The sequence below is a fragment of the Peromyscus eremicus genome, chromosome 6, assembly GCF_949786415.1.
Source record: "Peromyscus eremicus chromosome 6, PerEre_H2_v1, whole genome shotgun sequence".
Taxonomy (NCBI): domain Eukaryota; kingdom Metazoa; phylum Chordata; class Mammalia; order Rodentia; family Cricetidae; genus Peromyscus; species Peromyscus eremicus.
The window spans coordinates 108,955,108-108,976,082 of NC_081421.1; the positions used below are offsets into that span (position 1 = coordinate 108,955,108).

The 20,975-nt window shown below is 41.9% G+C and overlaps 1 protein-coding gene across 1 annotated transcript; it reads right to left on the bottom strand.

The window, feature by feature from the left end:
• Positions 1-2,998: 2,998 nt before the first annotated feature.
• C6H4orf17 (chromosome 6 C4orf17 homolog) lies at positions 2,999-17,788 on the bottom strand. The gene is made up of 7 exons (XM_059266333.1): positions 17,584-17,788; positions 14,703-14,767; positions 10,588-10,731; positions 7,911-7,992; positions 6,697-6,904; positions 5,136-5,179; positions 2,999-3,346 (listed from the first exon to the last, which is right to left on the bottom strand). Exons 1-7 carry the CDS (start codon positions 17,732-17,734, stop codon positions 3,159-3,161), a joined length of 882 nt encoding a protein of 293 aa, XP_059122316.1. The 5' UTR covers positions 17,735-17,788; the 3' UTR covers positions 2,999-3,158.
• Between the last annotated feature and the right edge of the window lie 3,187 nt (positions 17,789-20,975).

Here is a 20,975-nt window from a genome sequence, read left to right on the forward strand (position 1 = left end):
ATTGGTTTATATGGAATAGGGCCCTATTGAATTATGAAAGCGAAGGAAATTATTTCAGTTACCACATAGTTTCATTCTCATTAATTGCAAAAGCTCTGTGTTGGTTTCCTGGGTGTGCTGTAAGAAATCACCACAGACGGAGTGGGCTAAAATAACCACAACTTCTTCTCTACAGCTTCCGAGGCTGCAGGTTCGGAGTCAAGCGTGAGAGGGCCACACTCCTCCTAGTGCCGTAGAGCACCTGCACACAAGCGGCACACACACACATTTAAAAGAGCTTGTCTCTCGGCTGTCGGCCAGAAGACAGTAATCACTACTCATCTTCAAAGAATTTCGGAATTATTTAAAGAGTGGCTATAAAAATAATACTTAAAGACCTTTTAAAAAAATCTTAATGTGTCCTTTTCTTTCAACTTTTTTGTACAGCAACAGGTAAGCAATAAAAGGAGAAAAGAGTAGGTAGAGATGTCTTGAGTTAATGGGCACAGAGGCCTAAAGTCGTCAGTGAGTGAGCCCATGGAGACATCTGTCCCTTTCCCCAGCTCACTGGAGGCATGTGCAGTAGCGTAACATATTCCCAAGAGTCAGGATGCTGGGAAGATTAGGGAACCGGACGAGGTTTAAGCCTGGGCACTTAGGTTTTCATTGTGAAACTGCCCATGCTACCAAACTCAGTGTCCTTATTTAAAATGCGACTGTTAGCACATTTACCCTGTAGGAATGAACCAACGATTGCCTATGAAGTAAGCAATGATGTGGTGATGCCTTCTCACCCTGGCTTCCCCCTGTGTCTGCATCTCCCGCATCCTTCTCTTCTCCCCTGACCTCGCCTGCTCTAAAATAGCGATCACCAGCTGCAGGGTCGCTCCTTTGGAGTGCAAGCCTTGACAGGATTTTGAAAATGGACTTGTTGCCAGAATAAATAAATATTTAGAGGGAAAAAATATGTATCATTTAGGGAAGCCTTTATTAAAACAGTAAAAACAATGCTAACATAAAACACAATCGTGAAAGATCAAATCTTTATGTCCTATCTGCAAATATAAATGCTCATGTTCAAAACGCCTCAGATTGGATAAAAATGTGACTATATCCACTTTTAAAATAGTAATAATAAAATTTAAAAACAAGGAAAAGGGCATACCAAGCTAAAAAAAAAAAAAAAAAGACAAGTTAAAGTCTTCACAGTTGATAAATGCTAGCACTTTCCAAGCGGCGTGGGAAAGAGAGGATGTTCTAATGAAGTGGCAGTCTTAGTCTTCCACCACAACCAGCGCTGCTCTACATCACAGCACACACTGAGAGACAGCTTGAGGATCGGATGAAATAGAAACACATGTATAAGGAAATTTTAAATCATGTTCCCTGCACCATGACAGTGCAGATGCATGAAAGGTAAATATGTGGGAAATTGGGACACTATGTATAATTAACAACAGGTGTATCTAGATCAAGATCCATATGTTGAAAATAAAAACAAATTTTGTTTTCCATCATCTGTGGAACATTTCTAAAAGAGATAGTGGACTATCAAGGAAAATAAAAACTTAAACCCTACAGGCAGGTTCTCTGTAACAAAGCAAAGTAGAAAACAAAACATGGGAGTCTGGAAAAACAGATCAGTGGGTAAAAGTGCTAGTCATGCAAGCATGAGTATCTGAATTCAAATCCCCAGAACCCACATGAAAAGCAAGACACATTAGTATGAACACCTATAATCCTAGTGTTCCTACTGGGAGATGGGAAATGGATACAGAGTCCCCAGGAACTTGTAGGGCAGCTAGCCTGTCATACAAAGGGGAAAATCAACAAAGAGACCTGTCTCATAAAAGTAGAATAGGAGTAATACTCAAAGTTATCCTTTGACCTCTACATGTGCAGAATGTGCCTGCATAATGTGCATACATGAATGCACACACATACACGTGTACACACAAGTACATGCACATGTGTGCATGCAGATACAGACACATACAGAAAACTTGTTGAGATAAGAGAAAAGCCTCACTACCTGTAAAAAAATAAAATAAAGCTAAGCAACTGGAAAGGATATGCAATCTGAAAGTAAGCACTATCCCACGGAGCCATCTTCCCAGACCCCAGTGACCTGATCTTTATTAGTCTGGAGAACAGGCCTAGTGTGATCATGAGAGTCTTTAAACTAAAAGAAACATGCCAAAGAGTGTCATACTGTTTTGTTATAAGAAGTGAACAATTTGGTTAGCTATTGTTCCCTTTCAATATGGAAGAGAGCCACAAATGAAGGAGAATGGATCACCTGTAGAAGACAAAAAACAGACTTCCCAGAGCCTCCCAAAGGAAAATGACTTCATTTCCATTTTAGCCCATTCCACATCTCTGCCTCCAGATCTGTAATAGAATAAAATTGTGCGGCATTAAGTTGCTAAGTTTATAATACTTTGTTACAGCAACAGTAGAAAATTTAGTACTTTTCTCTGGTGTAGTTTTCTTCTGTCTGCTGGGTACAGTTGGCAGTGATACCCTAGATGATCATTGAGCCACAAGGTGGAAGGATCCTGGGACTCTCAATCAACAAGCACTGCAAAGGTGTCCACTGAGTATGAATGTAAGCCCTGAAGCACATGTTACAAACTTATATTAATAGAATAATAGCTGTAGCCCAAGAATAGTTAATTTAAAAACACCAAAAAATTCTATATTATTAGCATTCACCATTAGCACTGAGTGGAAATAAACTCCTTTCTGGCTCATGAATTAAGGATTCTTTTTATTTTATTTTTTTCTTTTTGGAGAGATGAGAATTATTCCACATCATAGGTTGCCAAAACCAGCTCAAATGTTAAAATTCTCAAGCAATTTTCCCCCACTCTGGATTTAGATGCAGGGCTCGATTCTGATTATGGATGGCTTTCTGGTATCCGCTCTATGTTAGGTACTAATACTATTAGTACAGGAAAGAAAATTGCATTTAAATAAGCATATTTTTATGTGTATTAAAACTAACTGCAAATAAAAATAATGTCTTCATTAATATTTATTTCTAGCATTGTGTACATGTGTTTTTGAGACTTACATGTGCCACCATGTAGAGGACCGTTTGGTTATTTTTAAAATGATTTTTGATGTTCTGTCAGTGTGCAGCTCATCTTTGTGAAAGAACTGGCCAGTGTCCATTTCTACCTTTGGTGTGTTAAAGGATAGAGTGCCCTTTGAGGGCTGTACACTTGCACACTCCTTGCTGACATTGGTTTTGTCGATTTGCTGTCATGAGTGTTAGACCTGAGAGGAGTCTTTGGTTTGCTGAAATATTCTGTAACAGGTGTTTTCATCTTGTTTCCTCTTATAAACAATGGGGTCTCAGTCCCTGAAATAGAAAAAAAAAAACCAAAACATTAAATAAGACTATAATCGAGAGGCTGAATTTAGCTTCTGCCGTGTTTTATGAGTGAGCATTGTGGGGTTAAAAACAAAACAAATATGAAGGTTAGATGAATAAAAAACACTCAAACGTCATAACAGAATTGATTCACTTTTACCGTGAACACCTTCAATGAGATATTTGTGCTCAGCTACATGATCTGTTTTCTTACTCTTAGAGGTGATGGTGGAGATGGTTTAGAGTTGGTGAAGTGTGAGGGTGTTGGGGAAAGGACTGGACCAGTGAGATAAGGATCTGTTATCCTGACAGGTAAAATGAGAGAACAGACAAGCATCTTAGACCAATTTAACTGCACTGCACAGACCCTTGCAGAGCCCACACAGTCATTCCAAGCCAGGAGCAGGTTTGGAGATGCCAGATGTCAACTGTGAAGAAAAGTGGTGCAATCTGGAGAGTCCTGTTTAAAAGTCTATGCATCTAGGCAGGGTAAATCTATGTGTGGGCCATCAGTGAGACTCATGGGTAACTAGAACTATCATGTAATACTTATCATTCTAGAGTGAGGAATCTGGTGGGCCATCTTAGAGCAAGGGATGGGATATGCTTTCCAATCTCAGCTACACTTACTGCTTGTTAATGTATAGAGCCACTTTGGATTTTGGTGAACTCCATGGGAAAGTGACAAGGCCACTAAAGAATTCTACTTGGTGAACCTCTCATTTCTGGTTAAGGGGAACTTGGAGAAGCAAGACAGATTTTGTATTGGAGGCATGTAGATTTACGTGACAATTGCTCTGTAGTCATTAATGCAGTTCTTGTTTTACTGCTGGGAGCTGCAAATCTCCAGAGAGGCTGCTCTTGTACTCTTCGAGACCAAAGTAGGCTTTCTATGACAATTGAGTCTCTCTGGTCTAAACTGCAGGCTGGTACTGGGCTTCTGATTGGGGCACACTGGTTCTCCGCTGCCTCATAGGGTACCTGTTTGTGATTGCTGCAGTCATATTCTTTTCCGGTAGATTTTCTTTACGGTGAAATCATTTAGGTCCATGACAGTTAAACCGAGCAGAATTAACCAGGGAAGTCACTGTCTCTGGATGGGTCAGCAATCCTTTTCAGTGAATGAGTGTGACTACTTGCAGCCACTATTGTCTGACTGTGTTGCTTTTCAGAGTGTTTGGTCCCAAAGAAAACTTTTTTGTCATATTTATCTTACACAAAATTGAGCAGATGTGTGCTGTGGGATGGTCTGTATGTCAAATTACTCTGATTGGTCAATAAATAAAACACTGATTGGCCAGTGGCTAGGCAGGAAGTTTAGGCGGGACTAACAGAGAGGAAGAAAAGAAAGAACAGGAAGGCAGAAGGAGTCACTGCCAGCTGCCACCAGGACAAGCAGCATGTGAAGATGCCAGTAAGCCATGAGCCACGTGGCAAGGTATAGATTTATGGAAATGGATTAATTTAAGCTATAAAAACAGTTAGCAAGAAGCCTGCCATGGCCATACAGTTTGTAACCAATATAAGTCTCTGTGTTTACTTGGTTGGGTCTGAGTGGCTGTGGGACTGGCGGGTGACAAAGATTTGTCCTGACTGTGGGCCAGGCAGGAAAACTCTAGCTACAGATGTGCTTTAGAAGAGTGGGTGAGGCTGAAAGCTACTCTCAGACCTCACTGATTGTCCTTTGGAAGCCAAGATCCTTAGCACCCATGTCCCTAAGTAGTCAGTACCTATTGACTTCCTTATACCGTCTGCAATCACACAAACTATACTTAACCTTGTGATACGGCCTTATTGCCTTCGGATCCTTGACTTGACATTCTAAATCAATTGGAGAAAGAAAAAGAGTTTGAGAAATAGCAATAGACTATAGCATCAGCAAGCTAATGGCATCTATCTTAAACACACTATCCCAACCTTGGTTTAAATTACTTACCAATGACTACTTACTGTGAGCAAATATCTAGCAGGCCTATCATAAGCCACTCACTGAAAAGGAGGTCAGCTCTTACCAGGTCCTACTTTCTGATTTCACAGAAACTTAACAGTGCAGGCAGTTAGAATGTATACTTTTTAAAGTGACATTATCTTTATCATATTATTTCTGTGACTTTACATTTAACCCAACTTTTAGTTTGCTTATTTTTATTTATTTATTTATTATGTGCACAGTGTTCTGCCTGCATGACAGAAGAAGATGCCAGATCTCATTATAGGTGATTGAGAGCCACCATGCAGTTGCAAGGAATTGAACCCAGGAGCTCTGTGCTCTTAACCTCTGAGCCATCTCTCCAGCCAGCCTAACACACATTCTTTCAACATGCTATACATAAATACACGTGTGTTTCTTTTGTTTGTTTTGCTTTTGAGACAGGGTCTTTCTATTTTAATTTATTATATGGGCTAGCTTTAAATTTTAATTTATTTTAAATTTGCAAAACCCTTGCTCCAATCTCCTCAGTGCTGAGATTACAGATGTTTACTACCACACCCAGCTCTGTTTCTTCTTTGTTAAAATCACATGGTTTAACAAATACTGCTTCTAAAACAGCATCCAAATGGCTTAGTGATTATTTTTCTCTCTGAAACTTCCTAGGAATATATCAGTTGAAGTGATTTATTTTTATCTTCATTGATTTACATTAAAATCCATACCTATATAATACTAGCATTTACAAAATATGCATAACACTAATAATAGTTCCAGTCACCTTTATGGTTTACATGCTTAAACTTTTTTAAAGCCCTTGGGGCTAGAAAGATGGCTCAATGTTTAAGAAAGCTTACAGTTCTTGTAGAGGACCCAAGTTTGGTTTTTTTTTTTTTTCCTGAGCTGAGAACTGAACCCAGGGCCTTGTGCTTGCTAGGCAAGCACTCTACCACTGAGCTAAATTCCCAACCTCCCAAGTATGGTTCTTAACACCAAGAGGCTCACAACTTCCTGTGACTCAGCTACAGGGCATCTGATGCCCTCTTCTGGCCCCTGTGAGTATTGCACTCACACACACACACATACACACACACACACACACACACACACACACTAAAAATAACCTTTAAAACACCTTTTTAAAGCCTTATATTTTCTTAGCTCTCTAGATGTCTAGTCTTACTTTGCCATTAGTGGAAAGGGAATTTTCTTCAAAGAGAAAGGTTATTTATTAGCTAAAGAATACAGCCTCTGCAGAAATGTTCTAACAATGGAACTGAGAACAACTTCGTTATTGTGTGTGGGTAGAGTTAAGACTCAAAACCTCCGCATGACTAGCAGTTGAAAGAGAAAACGAGGAAGTGTGAAGTCGTTATGTGCAGAGGTACCTGGGTGGCCTGTTAATCACCTGGGGGGCTGATGTCCTTCTCTAGCTCTGGTCAGCACTTTCGCTTTGCCAGGTGAGCTTTGCATTGATTTGGTTGTGGTGGGTGTTGCAGCTATGGATGGTTTCTTGGGCTCTGCTGCTGGGTCTGCTGGGGTATTTCTTCCATGGCGAGTCAACAGGTTAATGTCAGAGAGTTCAGAATGAACCAAAGCGGATACCCACTCCTTTTCTGGTTTGAGGGGAAAGGTTGGAGAGCATGGAAGTTACTATTGTCATGTTGACGAGAAAGGAAAGTTTTGTCTCTTTTTAAGTCAGTAATGGGTTTCACTGTGACATTGCCATACATTTACGTCACTTCAATGTGTTCTTTTCCCCCTCCTTTTCCCTCCCATCTCCCCTGCCTACCTCTTGCTAGTCCATTGTACACTATTCATGGAGGCACTTACTTCCACACCCCCCTCACACACACACACACGTAATAATATATTCTTTTGTAAATGCATGCAATTTATTAAATGTCACAATCCCCCACCCATAGAAAATTGCCCCCAAGCACTTTGCAATTAAAAAGTAGTCTTGAACTCTATGGCAAAGTACTATTTTTCCAAAATGCTCCCCATTTTCAGAGAGTGCTCCCCAGACCAATATCACCCACCAGCAACACCTGGGAAGGTGTTAGAAAAGCATGTTCTTGGGGCCCATGGAGGAGGTCTTGGCTCAGTTTGATAATCAGCTAGTTTAAGGATAGCTGATATGTGCTGTATGGATTGCCCTGCAATGTATTGGTATTTTCATGACACATTCAAGGGACAGCCCAAGAAATAACAGGCATTAGCTAAGATTAAATCATCATAGCTATGAGGACTCTGAAACATGGAAGGTCATGCTGCTACCCTCCACACCAAAGGAAAGAAACAAGCCTATGTTCAGATTTCACAATAGGCCAGAGGATGTGTTCATGGAGGGCCCTGGGGTATGAAGCATAGAGGAGATGCAGAAACCAGCCTTAGCTGGGAATACGTGTTTCCTATTACTGTAATGAGAGACACTACATCTTTTGATTATCTGAATGGCCAGCATGCACGCAGGTAGGTGTACAGGCTTACAGGGACTCTGGGCAAATAATGTGGCAATATTTATTTGCAAACCCCAGGTAGGAGGCTTCCATGTGTCCCACTCATCATCTCTGACAATAACCCAAGGTCGGTGCCTGCAGATGCTCATTCTAACCTCACCTTTGGTGCTTGCATGAAGCAGCCACTGCAGAACTTCAGCCAGGGAATCGGTATGTAAAATGTCACTGAGCTTTGCCAGGATCTGAGAGGGAACACACAGTGAGGGAGTCAATGGCACCAGGCTCACAGGATTTCCTTCTCTTTCTTTAGAATCTCATCACCCCAGATGTCACTCTGGGTACATGCTACTTGGGTCAGTTGGGATCTAATTTGAGAGCTACATTTCCAACAGTGCAAAGGGCAGTCAGTGAAGGCATGGCCAGTTCAAGTGATGTCTGTTGTGTGTCGTGCTGTGTCTGTTTGATTCTAACATCTGTTAGGATCGACTTACTTCAGGAAACGGACCCCTTGTGCAGGCTTCCGGGGGCCCAGAGGAGAATCTGCTGGTCAGGGAAGTTGGCTGTCTGGCTGCTGCTCTCCTTGTTTGGCTAAGAAGGATGTCCCTTGAGCTGGATGGTGCCTCAATTCTTTGAATACAGTGTTGGGCCCACTGAGACAGTGAGACAGGAGCCCAAATCCTGGCAGTCAGTGAAAATCCATACTTGAGATTGTGGGAGGGGGTTTTGTTTGCTTTTTCCTTTCCCTCAAACTACAGGTCTTTCCTCCTGAAACTCTCCTTCCCTTTTGAAGAACAAAACAGTAAGATGAGAGCTTTTGTTCTTTAAGCATTCTGTTGTCGTGGTTGTGCAGGTTTCTACTAAGAAGTCAGCAATCATAGTAGCAAGGTGTGTGGTGTGTTGTGGAAGATTATTTTAAGATGTGTTGCCTTTGTTTATGCTCTGGAACATTTGTTTAATATGCAAAGATGTGTGACATTCTTTTATGTCGCATTTGTTTAAACTCTGTGAAGCTGTGTTTCTTTGCCTGTCTTAAACATCTGATGGTCTAATAAAGAGCTGAACAGACAATAGTGAGGCAGGAAAAAGGATAGGTTGGGCTGGCAGGTGGAGAGAATAAATAGGAGAAATCTGGGAAAGAAGAAAGAGCAAGAGAACAAGGAGAGGAGGATGCTAGGGGCCAGCCACCCAGCCACCCAGCCAGCCATGGAGTAAGAGTGAAAGTAAGATACACAGAAGTAAGAAAAGGGACCCACCACCCAGCTCCCAAATAAATCACACATGGAGTCTTATTATTACTTATAAATGCTCAGCCTTAGCTTGGCTTAGTATCTAGACAGCTTTCCTTAACTTAAATTATCCCATCTATCTTTTGCCTCTGGGCTTTTCCCGTTTTCTTACTTCTGTAAATCTTACTCTTACTCCACGGCTTGCTGTGTAGCTGAGTGGCTGGCCCTTGCAGTCCTCCTCCTTCTCTGGCTCCTTGCTCCTTTTTGTTTTTTTTTTTTTTTTTTGTCCTCCCAGATTTCTCCTTCTATTTATCCTCTCTGCCTGCCAGCCCTGCCTATTTCTCTCTCCTGCCTTGCTGTTGGCCAGTTCTTTATTAGCTCATCAGGTGTTTTAGACAAGCACAGTAACACAGCTTCACAGAGTTAAACAAAAGTAACACACCTTGAAATGCTGTTCTAGCACACCTCTGCGTGTGACTTATTTGGGAGGCGGGTGGTAGGCCTCCAAAAGAGCACGAACAACAGTGGTGTGTCTTCTTTCTCCGGTTGTCAGCTGGATTTTGATGCTTAGAAGAAATTTACCCCCAGTTTATCTTCCTTAGGGTTAAGTTTCTGTCCACTTTAGGAGAATGTTAGCTACTAACTCGTCCCATAATTTGTATGTTCTAATCTTTACAGCTTCTGAGACCCCAGTTACACAAATAATAGAATACTCACTATATTCTCACAGGTCAATAGGCTTGTTTATATTTTTAGATCTAGGTAGATTTATTGCTCTGGATTTAAATTGGTTAATATTTATGTATATGGTTGTGTGTGTGTGTGTGTGTGTGTGTGTGTGTGTGTGTGTGTGCGCGCAAGCATGTGTGCCCATATGTGGACATGTGTGTGGAAGCCAGATGTTGACACTGGGTGTCCCCTCAGTCACTGTCCCCAGCTGTAGGATTAAAGTAACTCCATTCTTCGGGTGTGAAATGTCTGGGTCTCCGTTGAACTCTTGGTGTATTAAGCAGCTCTCTGCACTGTGGTGTGTGTGTGACCGACAGCCAGCAGCTCCCAAGAACTGTTCTTTCATTCAGTCTGTTCTCCTCGACCTGTGCAGTTTGTTCTGTGTGTGCGAAGGTTGACACTGGACCAAAGACTCAGTGGGCCCTGTGCGTAGTTCTGGAGCTTGTTCTCCACATAGGGTTTTCTTCTTCAGCATCTTACTTACAAACTCCAGCCAGCTCAGCATCCTCAAGCTCTAACCCTTTTCCCTGTAGTGAAGATACTGCCCTGTGGGTACCACTTCTCTGTGCCATGATTAGGAATGTGCCCTAGCAGAAGTCTGAGTTAAATGCAGTAATCCTACAGTTTCATGGTCATGGAGTTGTGTTGTCTGTTGTCAAATACCTAAAAACAACTTATTCATATTTTCTTCCCCTCTCCGTGATGATTTACAATGGAGGCTAAGTCCTGAGTGAATCTATCATTTATCATCTATTATCTGTCAGTGTCACACACCTGTGACATTGCTGCTCGCTCTCCTGTGTGTGTGTGTGTGTGTGTGTGTGTGTGTGTGTGTGTGTTCATGCCGTTTCCAAGCTATGGGTTTAATACACCTGCTCTTACCTTTATCTCCTGCTCCAGATAGTTTGGTATGCACACAGTGTTTTCATCCCCATCTGTCTTGGTGCTCATCACTTCCGAGTACCCGGAAGCAGCCGCAGAGCCCGCCCTTGGAGGCAGTAGTGGCTTTTTGGCTTTAAATTCACCCTAAATGAAAGACACGGCAAGATTGGCATGCGTTGTTGCACTTGTAATTTCTATGTAAAGTAAATGTAAAACTAATGAGAAGCATTAACTTTGCTCACATTTTAAAATTACGTTTATTTAACTCTGTGTGTGTGTGTGTGTGTGTGTGTGTGTGTGTGAGAGAGAGAGAGAGAGAGAGAGAGAGAGAGAGAGAGAGAGTTTGCATGCACATGAGCATAACATGGTACATATGTTGTCACAGGACAACTTTCAGGATTCAGTTCTTGTCTTGTATCATGTGAGTCCTGGGTGTCTGCCACAGGTCATCAGGCTTGGCGGCAAGTGCCTTTACACACAGACCTATCAAAGGCCAGAGAAACATTTTTCTTTAATAAGAGAACCATACAAGCAAACATGATGCTAATAAATTTAAGTGTCCTCTAAACTCTACCAAACCTTTGTGTTTGGAGACAAAGCAGACAGTGACGTATTGTGGACTTTGGTTGAAATCATTTAAAGCCCTTGATGAAACTCAAGATAGTAATCTAAATGCTGAATGTGAAACATTTTGTATATTGTTGTCCCGGGCAGCAATCAGCCCCCACCATGGATGACCTATGTTGCCTTGGGAAGATTCCTTTACCACCAGGAAGGCAGCGGAGAAGATTCATGTTTGTCTGCAGAAACTTCTTTGTGTAAGCTGTGCTTCCTCGCTCTGCTAAAAGCTGGAAATTTAGATTTAGGAACCAATTTTCTTGCTTTTAGTAGCTGAATGGGAAATAAAAAGGCCTGTTGTGGGGTGGGCTCAAAATACAGTCTGCAGGTTAAGCAATCAAAAGGAGTATGGGGACTTTGAGTGGAAAGAGCTACAAAGGCCTTGGATCGCAGAGCCTGTTCCAGGAAAGGCCTTCCAACCACCTTAGCGGTGGCCGGTGTTACTGACACACCAAGCTAAAGAGGAACTGAGTCAACCTGGACTTGAGATGACCAGAATGAGAGAAAAGCCTTTAACTTCTGGCAGTTGGGAGAGCAAAGCTGTATCATATTCTGATTGATTCTTTTTGAAAACTTCTCATGCTTACACTAACAATTCTGCTTCAACGCCTCTCGTTGAATATAACTGAAATATCTGATTGGAGTTTTAAAAAATAAAAGAATCAGAATGTATAGAACAACATGGAATTAACAGGAATCAAAAAGGGAAGTAAGAAACAGAAGTTCATTGAATGTAGTAGACATTTTTGCCTTGAGATCATTGTATGATAATGAAAAACAAGAGCTTTTGACTACCTGAAACTGTCTGAAAGACAGATCTCACAAGGACGACCACCTAAGAACTATGTCTCCAAGATGAAGGTGACCTAATCATGCAACAGTCCTTGAATAAGTCAATGAGATAGGAAAATCCAAAACATTGATAATAACTGATGAAGTGAAACATTTATTTTTGCAGAAGATGAACAGAATTTGTAAGCCATTGTGCTGGCAAGTTTTGTGTCTGTCAACTTGGCAAAAGCTATAGTTTTCTGAAAGGAGGGACTCTCCACTGAGAAAATGACTCCATAAGATCCAGCTATAAGGCATATTCTTAATAAGTGATACATGAGGGAGGACTCAGCTCATTGTGGGTGGGGCCACCCCTGGGCTGGTAATCCTGAGTTCTATAAGAAATCAGGCTGAGCAAGCCCTGAGGAGCAAGTTAGTAAGCAGCACTCCTCCATGGCGTCTGCATCTGCTGCTGCCTCCAGGTTTCTGCCCTGATTGAGATCCTGCTTTTAATGATGAACTAACTGTTATATATAACTATAAGTGAGATTAACCCTTTCCTCCCCAAGTTGCTTTTGGTCACAGTGATGATAATCCTAACTTATGATACATATCAAGGGTGAAAGGCATGAAGTGCCATCATTAGGGACCAGAAGACAAACAACTGTGCAGGTATAAAATCATGGAAAAAATGTTTTTTGAACAAATGTGTCAGTAAATCTTAAAAGTTAAATGAAATAGATAAATTCCTTGAAAAGAATACAAGCTCCCTAAGCTCACTAAAGAAGAAACAAACAACATATAAAGCAAATCTCTATCTGTGAAAAAAGAAATTGAATTCTTAGGTTAAAACTTTTAACTGGAGGGAAACTTCAAGCCTGGATGACTTTAAAGATTCTAGTCATCAACTCTGTATAGAATCTTCCAGAATTTAGAGATCCCAACTTATTATGTTGTGCCCACTAGTCCTGAAAGCAAATCAGGAAAAGATATAAGAAAAAGTTTTATAATATAAATATATAATACAAATATATTATAATAACAATACATTTGCATATATTATAATTACATTGCTTGGCAGAATTCATCCTCCATGTCTGATAAAGCACTGGAAACAGAAGGAAGCCGCCTCAGTCATGTCTGGGCATCTGAACTGAGAGAACCAGCACTGTGCTTCAGGATGAACGTCTGAATGATCAAGTACAGGGCGAGGATGTCGGCTCCCGCTGTTTCTAGTTCACACTGCACAGAGGTGTGGCCCTCACAGTCATGCACAACACACATGGCAGCATGCAAATCTGAAAACGCAATAGTGTGGGTCCCCTGGCAATGGGACCAGGACTTACCCCGGGTACACAAACTGGCTTTTTAGACCCCATTCCCTATGGTGGGATGCCTTACTCAGCCTTGATGCAGGAGGGAGGGGCTAGGTCCATCCCCAATATGGTACAACAGCCTGTGTTGACTACCCAAGGGAGGCCTTACTGCCTATGAGGAGGGGATGGGGGTGGGATGGGAGTAGGTAGGGGGAGCAGGAGAAGAGAAGGGAGGGGGAAGGGTTGGTATATAAAAGGAAAGAAAATCTTTTTTAAATAAAAATTATATATATTAAAAAAATAGAAAAATCAGAAATTTAAGCCTTACTCAAAGTAACATTTTTTTTTTTTGAGGAGACCTTGAAACAAAAAGGCAAGGTTCAGATTTAAAGAAAACATTTGCAAAACACATGTGGCAGAGGATTTACATAGATTGTGTACAAAGCCTTCATATCACAATTACAATATGGTCAACAACTCAACTTCAAAGAGATCTGAACATCCACCGCCCATAAAAGGTCACATAAATGACAGGAAGAAGAGGGAAGCGGTCAACATCAGTCGTGAGAAAAAGTCAGAACTCAACCCACACAAGGAACAGACTACTCTACCCCTAGGTTAACCTTGTTTGCTTGCTTGTTTTAAGACAGGAGTCATACTTCAGCCTCCTTCCTGCTAGGATGACGAACCGCAAGTGCACTTCACTTCTATGAGCTAAAAACTAGAGCCAATTGTTTACATTTCAGCAGGAAGTGGAGAAAAGGAAACTGTGAGCTAGGAAGGAAATGGGAAGCAGAAAAACAACTGGCCATTCCTTTAAACCACTTTCGACACAAAACCACCCTAAGAATCAGTTATTGTATTTGCAGGTATTGACCAGGAGGGAAGTAAGTATGGATGTACAGGAAGACTTATGTGTGAGTGTTCATCTTATCTTTGTGAAAAGGTGAACATGACCCTGATGCCCTTCAACATGAGCCTGGGTTCACAACTGTGAGACAAGCAAGCCCCGAGTCCCTTGGCATTAAGAAGAATCGACACAGCCACATGGGTGGATCTTAGAATAATCTCACCAAGTGAAACCAGACTTTGAAAGAGAACTCGCATTTACATAAAAGTTAAAAGTCTGTGCCACTTTAGTGACACAAAGCAGATCATCATTTGTCTTTGGGAAACCCATGGAGCTAGTAGACACGTGCATGCTCCTGACTTCGGTAGTGCTTTGCCAGGAGGTGTAGATGTACTTGTCAAGATCCAGCTAATTGTTCATTTGGGATATAAACATCTTCTATCATAAAGGTATACTTTAATAAAGCGGTGAAGATATTGTGAGAGAGACTTCTCGGAAGGACTGTAAAGTAGGGCAAGTGTCAGACATCGGACAGCTAGCTGTAGGTGCTGTTGGTTTACCTTCTTTATCACTAAGGGATTGTCGCAGGAAGTTTTGAAGCATTCATTGATATTTCTACATGGCTCTGAAAGAAATTCGGAAAATGTATTTAAATTAAATCAAAGAAATTTCAATCCATGCTTTATGTATTAGTAGCTGAAATAAACTAGTCTGTTCAAACTTAAATTAAGGCCGGCTCAGGCCTATGTGTGCATACGAGAAAACTTGTGATAGAAACTGTAGTAGAATAACATTGTATTTTTATGTTTTTTAAAAAATACTGGTTCTATTCCCAGAATGATAAGATGAAGACATATTGGAAACTAGCCTGCCTACCTGCCTGCCTGCATTCCTTCCTTCCTTCCTTCTGTCCTTCCTTCCTTCCTTCCTTCCTTCCTTCCTTCCTTCCTTCCTCCCTTCTTTCATCCTTCCTTCCTTTCTTCCTTCCTTCCTTCTGTCCTTCCTTTCTTCTTTCCTTTCGTCCTTCCTTCCTTCTGTCCTTCCTTTCTTCCTTCCTTCCTTCTTTCCTTCCTTCCTTCCCTCCTTCCTTCCTTCTTTCCTTCCTTCCTTCCTTCCTTCCATCCATCCTTCTTTCTTTCCTTCCTTCTGTCCTTCCTTCCTTCCTTTTGTCAGTCCTCCATTTCTTCCCTCTCTCCCATCTCAGTCTCACACCACTACACAGGCTAGCCTGTGATCCCCTGACTCAGCTTCCCAAGAGAGTAGGATTGTGGGTCTCTTCCAGCAGCCCTGGCTACTACACTTTCTTGATCCAATTAAACTGATTGTAAAAGTAGAATCCTACTGTGTGTTTCTTATCCATGTGTCTGTCACTTCTGTTTAATAGACAATTGGTATGTTTTGTTTGCCCCAAAGACAGAAGATTTGCACTGAGTTGTAATTGTATTTTTAATTTTGTTTCTCAGCCTTAAATCCCTCTTGGCCTGACATCATCCACAGCTCTGCTCAGCTTCCTCTCTTCTTAATGAAGGTATGTCTTCTCGAAGCCATGCTCCTTTACCAAAGCCATAGCCATGCACCATTTTTGTTAGTAAACTTTTTTTTGTGCATAATCTCCATAGTAGCTAAGTTCATCAGTTCTGTCTGAAGAATTGTTACTTCTGGTAATGAACACAGTGTTATGGCTGGTGACCATGTTCAGTTAGTGGTGCCTTGCTGAGAACAGAAACTACTCTGTTTTAAGAAAAACAAATAAGTAGTATAGGGAACTGTGCATGTGTAATTACATTGGGAGGACTGGAGTATAAACATTTGTTTTGAGGTCTAGAAATCAGTGACAGCCTGACTCAACCCAGAATCACCTAGGAAGAAAGTCTCAATGAGGAATTTTCTAAATCAGGTTGACCTGTGGATGTTTCTGTGACGGACTGTCTTGGCTGACTTTGTTGGTATGGGAAGACCCAGCCTGAAAGTGGGAAGAACCATTCCCTGGTTGGGTCACTGAACTCTCTCATAGTAAAGAAGGCTAGTTGAGCACAGGCTATGCATTCTCTCTGCTCCTGACTGCGGATGTGATGTGACCAGCTGTCTCAAGCCCATACTGCCATGATTTCCCCGCAGCGATGGACTGTAACTAAGAACTGTGACCTAAAACACACCCTTTTCCCCCAAGCTGATTTTTATCACAGTATTTTGTCACAGCAATAAAACAAAACAGGACAGGACTTGGTACTCAGGGAGTGAGGTCATTACCGTCATAAAACTATGTTGGGGGCTAGAGAAACAGCTCTGAGGGTAAAAGTCCTAGATGCTCTTGCAGAGGACCTGGGTTCAGTTCCAGCACGCACATGGTGGTTTACAACCATTTGTAATTCCAGTTCCAGTGGATTTGATGCCCTCTTTTGATCCTCTCTGGCACCAGGCACACTGTGATGCACATATATGCATTCAGGCAAAACATTCATATATATAAAATAAAAATCTGAAAACAAAAGTTTAAACTGAATGTATTGCTTTTATACTTTGGGACTATTTTGTTGGAAGAATGTGGAAGCTTTTGATATATTGATCTAGAAAAGCCAATGCATGCCAGAAACAATTTGATGGGCCACTCTGGTGGGATCTTGGAAGACAGTAAGCAGTTATTAATTTATTTAATCAAGTACGAAAGGCCAGACACTGCATGTGAGCTGGAGGGAAAAATAAGAGTGTCATGAGCACAGAAGGCAGAGCCATCAGGACGTGAACTTATGGAGATGAGAGTCCTGTGGGAAAGATGTACACACATCTCCATCCCCATTGTGTCTACTGGACCTACCTTTGTCCATTGTTTCCCACCAGCGTTGGCTAGCCACTCACATCTACCATCTCTTAGCAAGCTTGTCAGTAACTTTTTTCGCCACAGATATCTGTCGGAAGTATGTTAGAGGGGGAAAGATTCCTTCTGGCTCATGGCTGAGGTTATAAAGTCCATCTTTGCAGGGAAGGCTTGGCAGTGAGAGTGTGAGACAGCTGGAAGTCAGGAAGCAGAGGATGGATGTCCATGCTCAGCTGGCTCCTTACTTCTTTCCCTATTTTTGTTCAGTCTGGGAACTCTATTGTGTGAAATGGTGCCACCCACACCTTCCCTGATCACCCACATTCTCCAGAAACACCTTCCTCAACAGATCTACAGGTGTGTCTCCAGGCTATTTTAAATCCAGTCAAGAGTTGACATTTGAAATCTATTATCACAAACTGTTCTAAGGATTGGATGCTATACCAAATACATCAAACAATAATAGTATTTGTTAATAGTGTCTTACTGAATTGTGGTTAGAGGAATGTAAATTGTCTATATTGAATAATCTATCTCATCTGTCACTCTAGCTAGTTAGGCAATCAGTCTTTCCAATTATTTGTAAGTGGCCTAAGAACATTTTCCATTTCTTTACAGGGACTCACCAGACTGAGGTCTTGAGGGAACTTTATTCCGGACTGGTGACAGCCCTCGGGTGGGGCTCTCCAGGGCTGCAGTGCTGGGCGGATTACTGAATTTGGTTAAAGGTGTCTCATTCCTCTCTAAGTAGTTCAACTGGCCAGTGCTAGTCAGCATTCTAAGTGGGATCTCATCGTCATTCACAGTGCAGATTGGGATGTTGTTCAAACCTGGAAGAAGAAGGATAACCATTTGTTTGTTTGTTGACAAACCTGTCTGGAGCATACCCCATCACTCACTGTCACCTAATGCTCTTACGTTTCCTACAGCACTTGCCACTAGTCTTATTAAATCTGTTTGTAAACTGCTTGTCAGAGCTGCACTAGGATGTGAGCCTCATGGATGGGTGTTTTACCTGTTTTGTTAACTGTCTGTTGCTAGTACCTACTCCAGTGCCTGGCAGAAAGCTAGCGAGCTTCGATGGCTGAATGAATGGCTGGATAATACAACCAAATACAAGGCTTTTATTTGGTTAAATACTTCATACTTTACTAAAGGTAACTTTCTATATAGAAATGAGAATTCTTGAAGACACTATCAGATATTATCATATACTTTAAACACTAGAATAGTGATTGGCCCTGGTACGTAATAAATAATTGCATAAGAAATTAAATATAGGCAACCTTACACACAAATATGTGTATTAAGACTCCTAATTTCTCTTTTAATTAGGTTTTTAGAAAGAAAGCATGCAGTATATGTATTATGTGTGCTGGAGTACTTCACGGGAGAATAGATCACTCCATTCCTAGCTTGTTTCCTTATTATTGGTTCACAATTTTTCCATATTCACATGCAAATGTGCACATGTGGCAATCTCATACCAGACAGAAATAAAAAGAAAGAATTCAGATTCCATCTAATCAAGAGCTAGGTAAGAACTACTTTTCAAAGGTGTAAAGGAACAAATACAACAGCACGGTAGTGGTTTGAAAGTCCAGTGGGACATTCATAACTGACAGCTTGTCCATGAGAAGTGAATTCAACCTGGCAGTGAAAGAAGACTTGTCCTCCAGCTCAGCAAAGGGTTCGGGAATGGAGGTGGGCTCCAGAGAGACCAGTGCCCGCTCTGGGGAGTCAAGTTTCTGCGGCTGAGGTTCTAAAGCTCCCTTGTCTGAGATCCTATCAAACGCTCTGTCCTCATGGCCCTTAGTCCCTGATTGACATTCAATCTTAGTTTGATGGGAAAGTGGCTGTTTCTGTTCAGGGTAACTGTTTCCTTAGTGAATGACGATCCTTTAACAGGAAGTTTTAAATTACAGAAATGATTAACTAAGAAAATGCGTACTATTTATCCTAGTTTGCTTTCTTATTGCTGTAATAAAACACCGCAACCAGAAACTTGGGAGAGGAGAGGTTAGTTTGGCTAACACATCCACATCATAGTGCATCATAAAGGGGAGCCAGAGCAGAAGCTCAAGGAAGGAACCTGGAGGCAGGAACTGAAGCAGAGGCCACCTCTACCATTGACATGAGTCTCTACTATTGATACATAAGGCTGTATCAACTTTTGATGCTTATGGCTCTGTCTGGGAATTTGCCTTTTGATGAAGGGCACCCTCATGCACAGCAGAGCACCACCACCTAATGCCTGGCTTGTGGAAGTCATAAAGGCTGAGTCTTTTTTTTATTTAATTAATATTTTATTCATTTTACATACCAATCACAGATCCTCCTCTTCCCTCCTCCCACCCCTCAAGCCTTCCCTCCCCAATCACCTCCCATTCCCTCCTACAAGAAGGTAAGCCCTCCCATGGGGAGCCAGCATAGCCTGGTACATTCAGTAGAGGCAGATCCAAGCTCCCCCCTCCCCCGCCCCACCTCAAGGCTGTGCAAGGTGTCCCACCATAGGCACTGGGCTCTAAAACACCAGCTCATGCACCAGGGATGGATCCTGATCCCACTGCCAGGGGCTCCCTTAAGCAGATCATGCTATACAACTGTCTAGCTATGCAGAGGGCCTAGTCCAGGCCCGTGGAGGCTTCACAGCTGTTGATCTAAATTTCATGAGTTCCCACTAGTTTGGTTTGGTTGTCTGTGTAAGTTTCTCCATCATAATCTTTATGTCCCTTGCTCACAGAATCCCTCTTTTCTCCCTCTTCAACTGGACTCCTGGAGCTCGGCCTAGTGTTTGGCTGTGGATCTCTGCATCTGGTTCCATCAGTTACTGGATGAAAGCTCTATGATTACAGTTAGGGTATTCACCAATTTGATTACTGGGGTAAGCCAGTTCAGGCACCCTCTCCACTATTGCTGGTAGTCTAAGCTGGGGTCATATGTGTCGATTCCTGGGAACTTCCTAGCACCTGGTTTCTCCCTGTCCCCATGATGTCTCTCTCTGTCACGGTATCTCTTTCAAGGCTTTTCCACTCCATACCTTTTCCAGCTCGACCATCCCATTCCCTTATGTTCTCATCCCCTATCCCCAGTTTACTTATGGAGATCTCATCTGTTTCCCCTTCCCAGGGCGATCCATGCATCCCTCTTTGGGTCTTCCTTGCTAGCTAGCTTCTCTAGAGTTGTGGGTTGTTGTCTGATTATCCTTTGCTTTACATCTAGTATCCACTTATGAGTGAGTGCATACCATGTTTGTCTTTCTGAGTCTGGGTTACCTCACTCAGGACGATATTTTCTAGTTCCATCCATTTGCCTGAAAATTTCATGATGTCATTGATTTTACTGCTGAGTGTATATGCACCACATTTTCTTAATCCATTGTTCAGTTGAGGGGCCTCTAGGTTGTTTCCAGGTTCTGGCTATTACAAATACTGCTGTTATGAACAAAGTTGAGCATGTGTCCTTGTGGTATGATTGAGCATTCCTTGGGTATATGCCCAAGAGTGGTATAGCTGGGTCTTGAGGGAGGTTGAGTCCCAATTTTCTAAGGAAGCGCCATATTGATTTCCAAAGCAGCTGTACAAGTTTGCATTCCTACCAGCAGTGTAGGAGTGTTCCCCTTGCTCCACATCCTCTTCAACATAAGCTGTTATCAGTGGTTTTTATCTTAAAGGCTGAGTCTTTATCTGAAATTGAGAACCCTATAAAAGGCTACCCCAGCCCTGCTCTCCCTTGTGGGCTTGGTTGAGGCCTCTGTGACATCCATGTGGTATTTTACTTTCTCCTTCTTGTTTAATTCTGCTTCCTTTGTTTCTCTAGAGGAAAACATAGGATACTATGGCAAAATATCACCTGACCATCTACATTGAGGATATGGGGCCTAGAGCATCCCTTTGAAGTGACATTTAAGCCAACATCTGAAAGATGAGAGATATCATTAATGGTGTTTTCTGTATAGAGAAAATAAGTGTGAAAACCCAGAACTTATGAAGGGCTTGTTACACCTTCAAGAAACTTG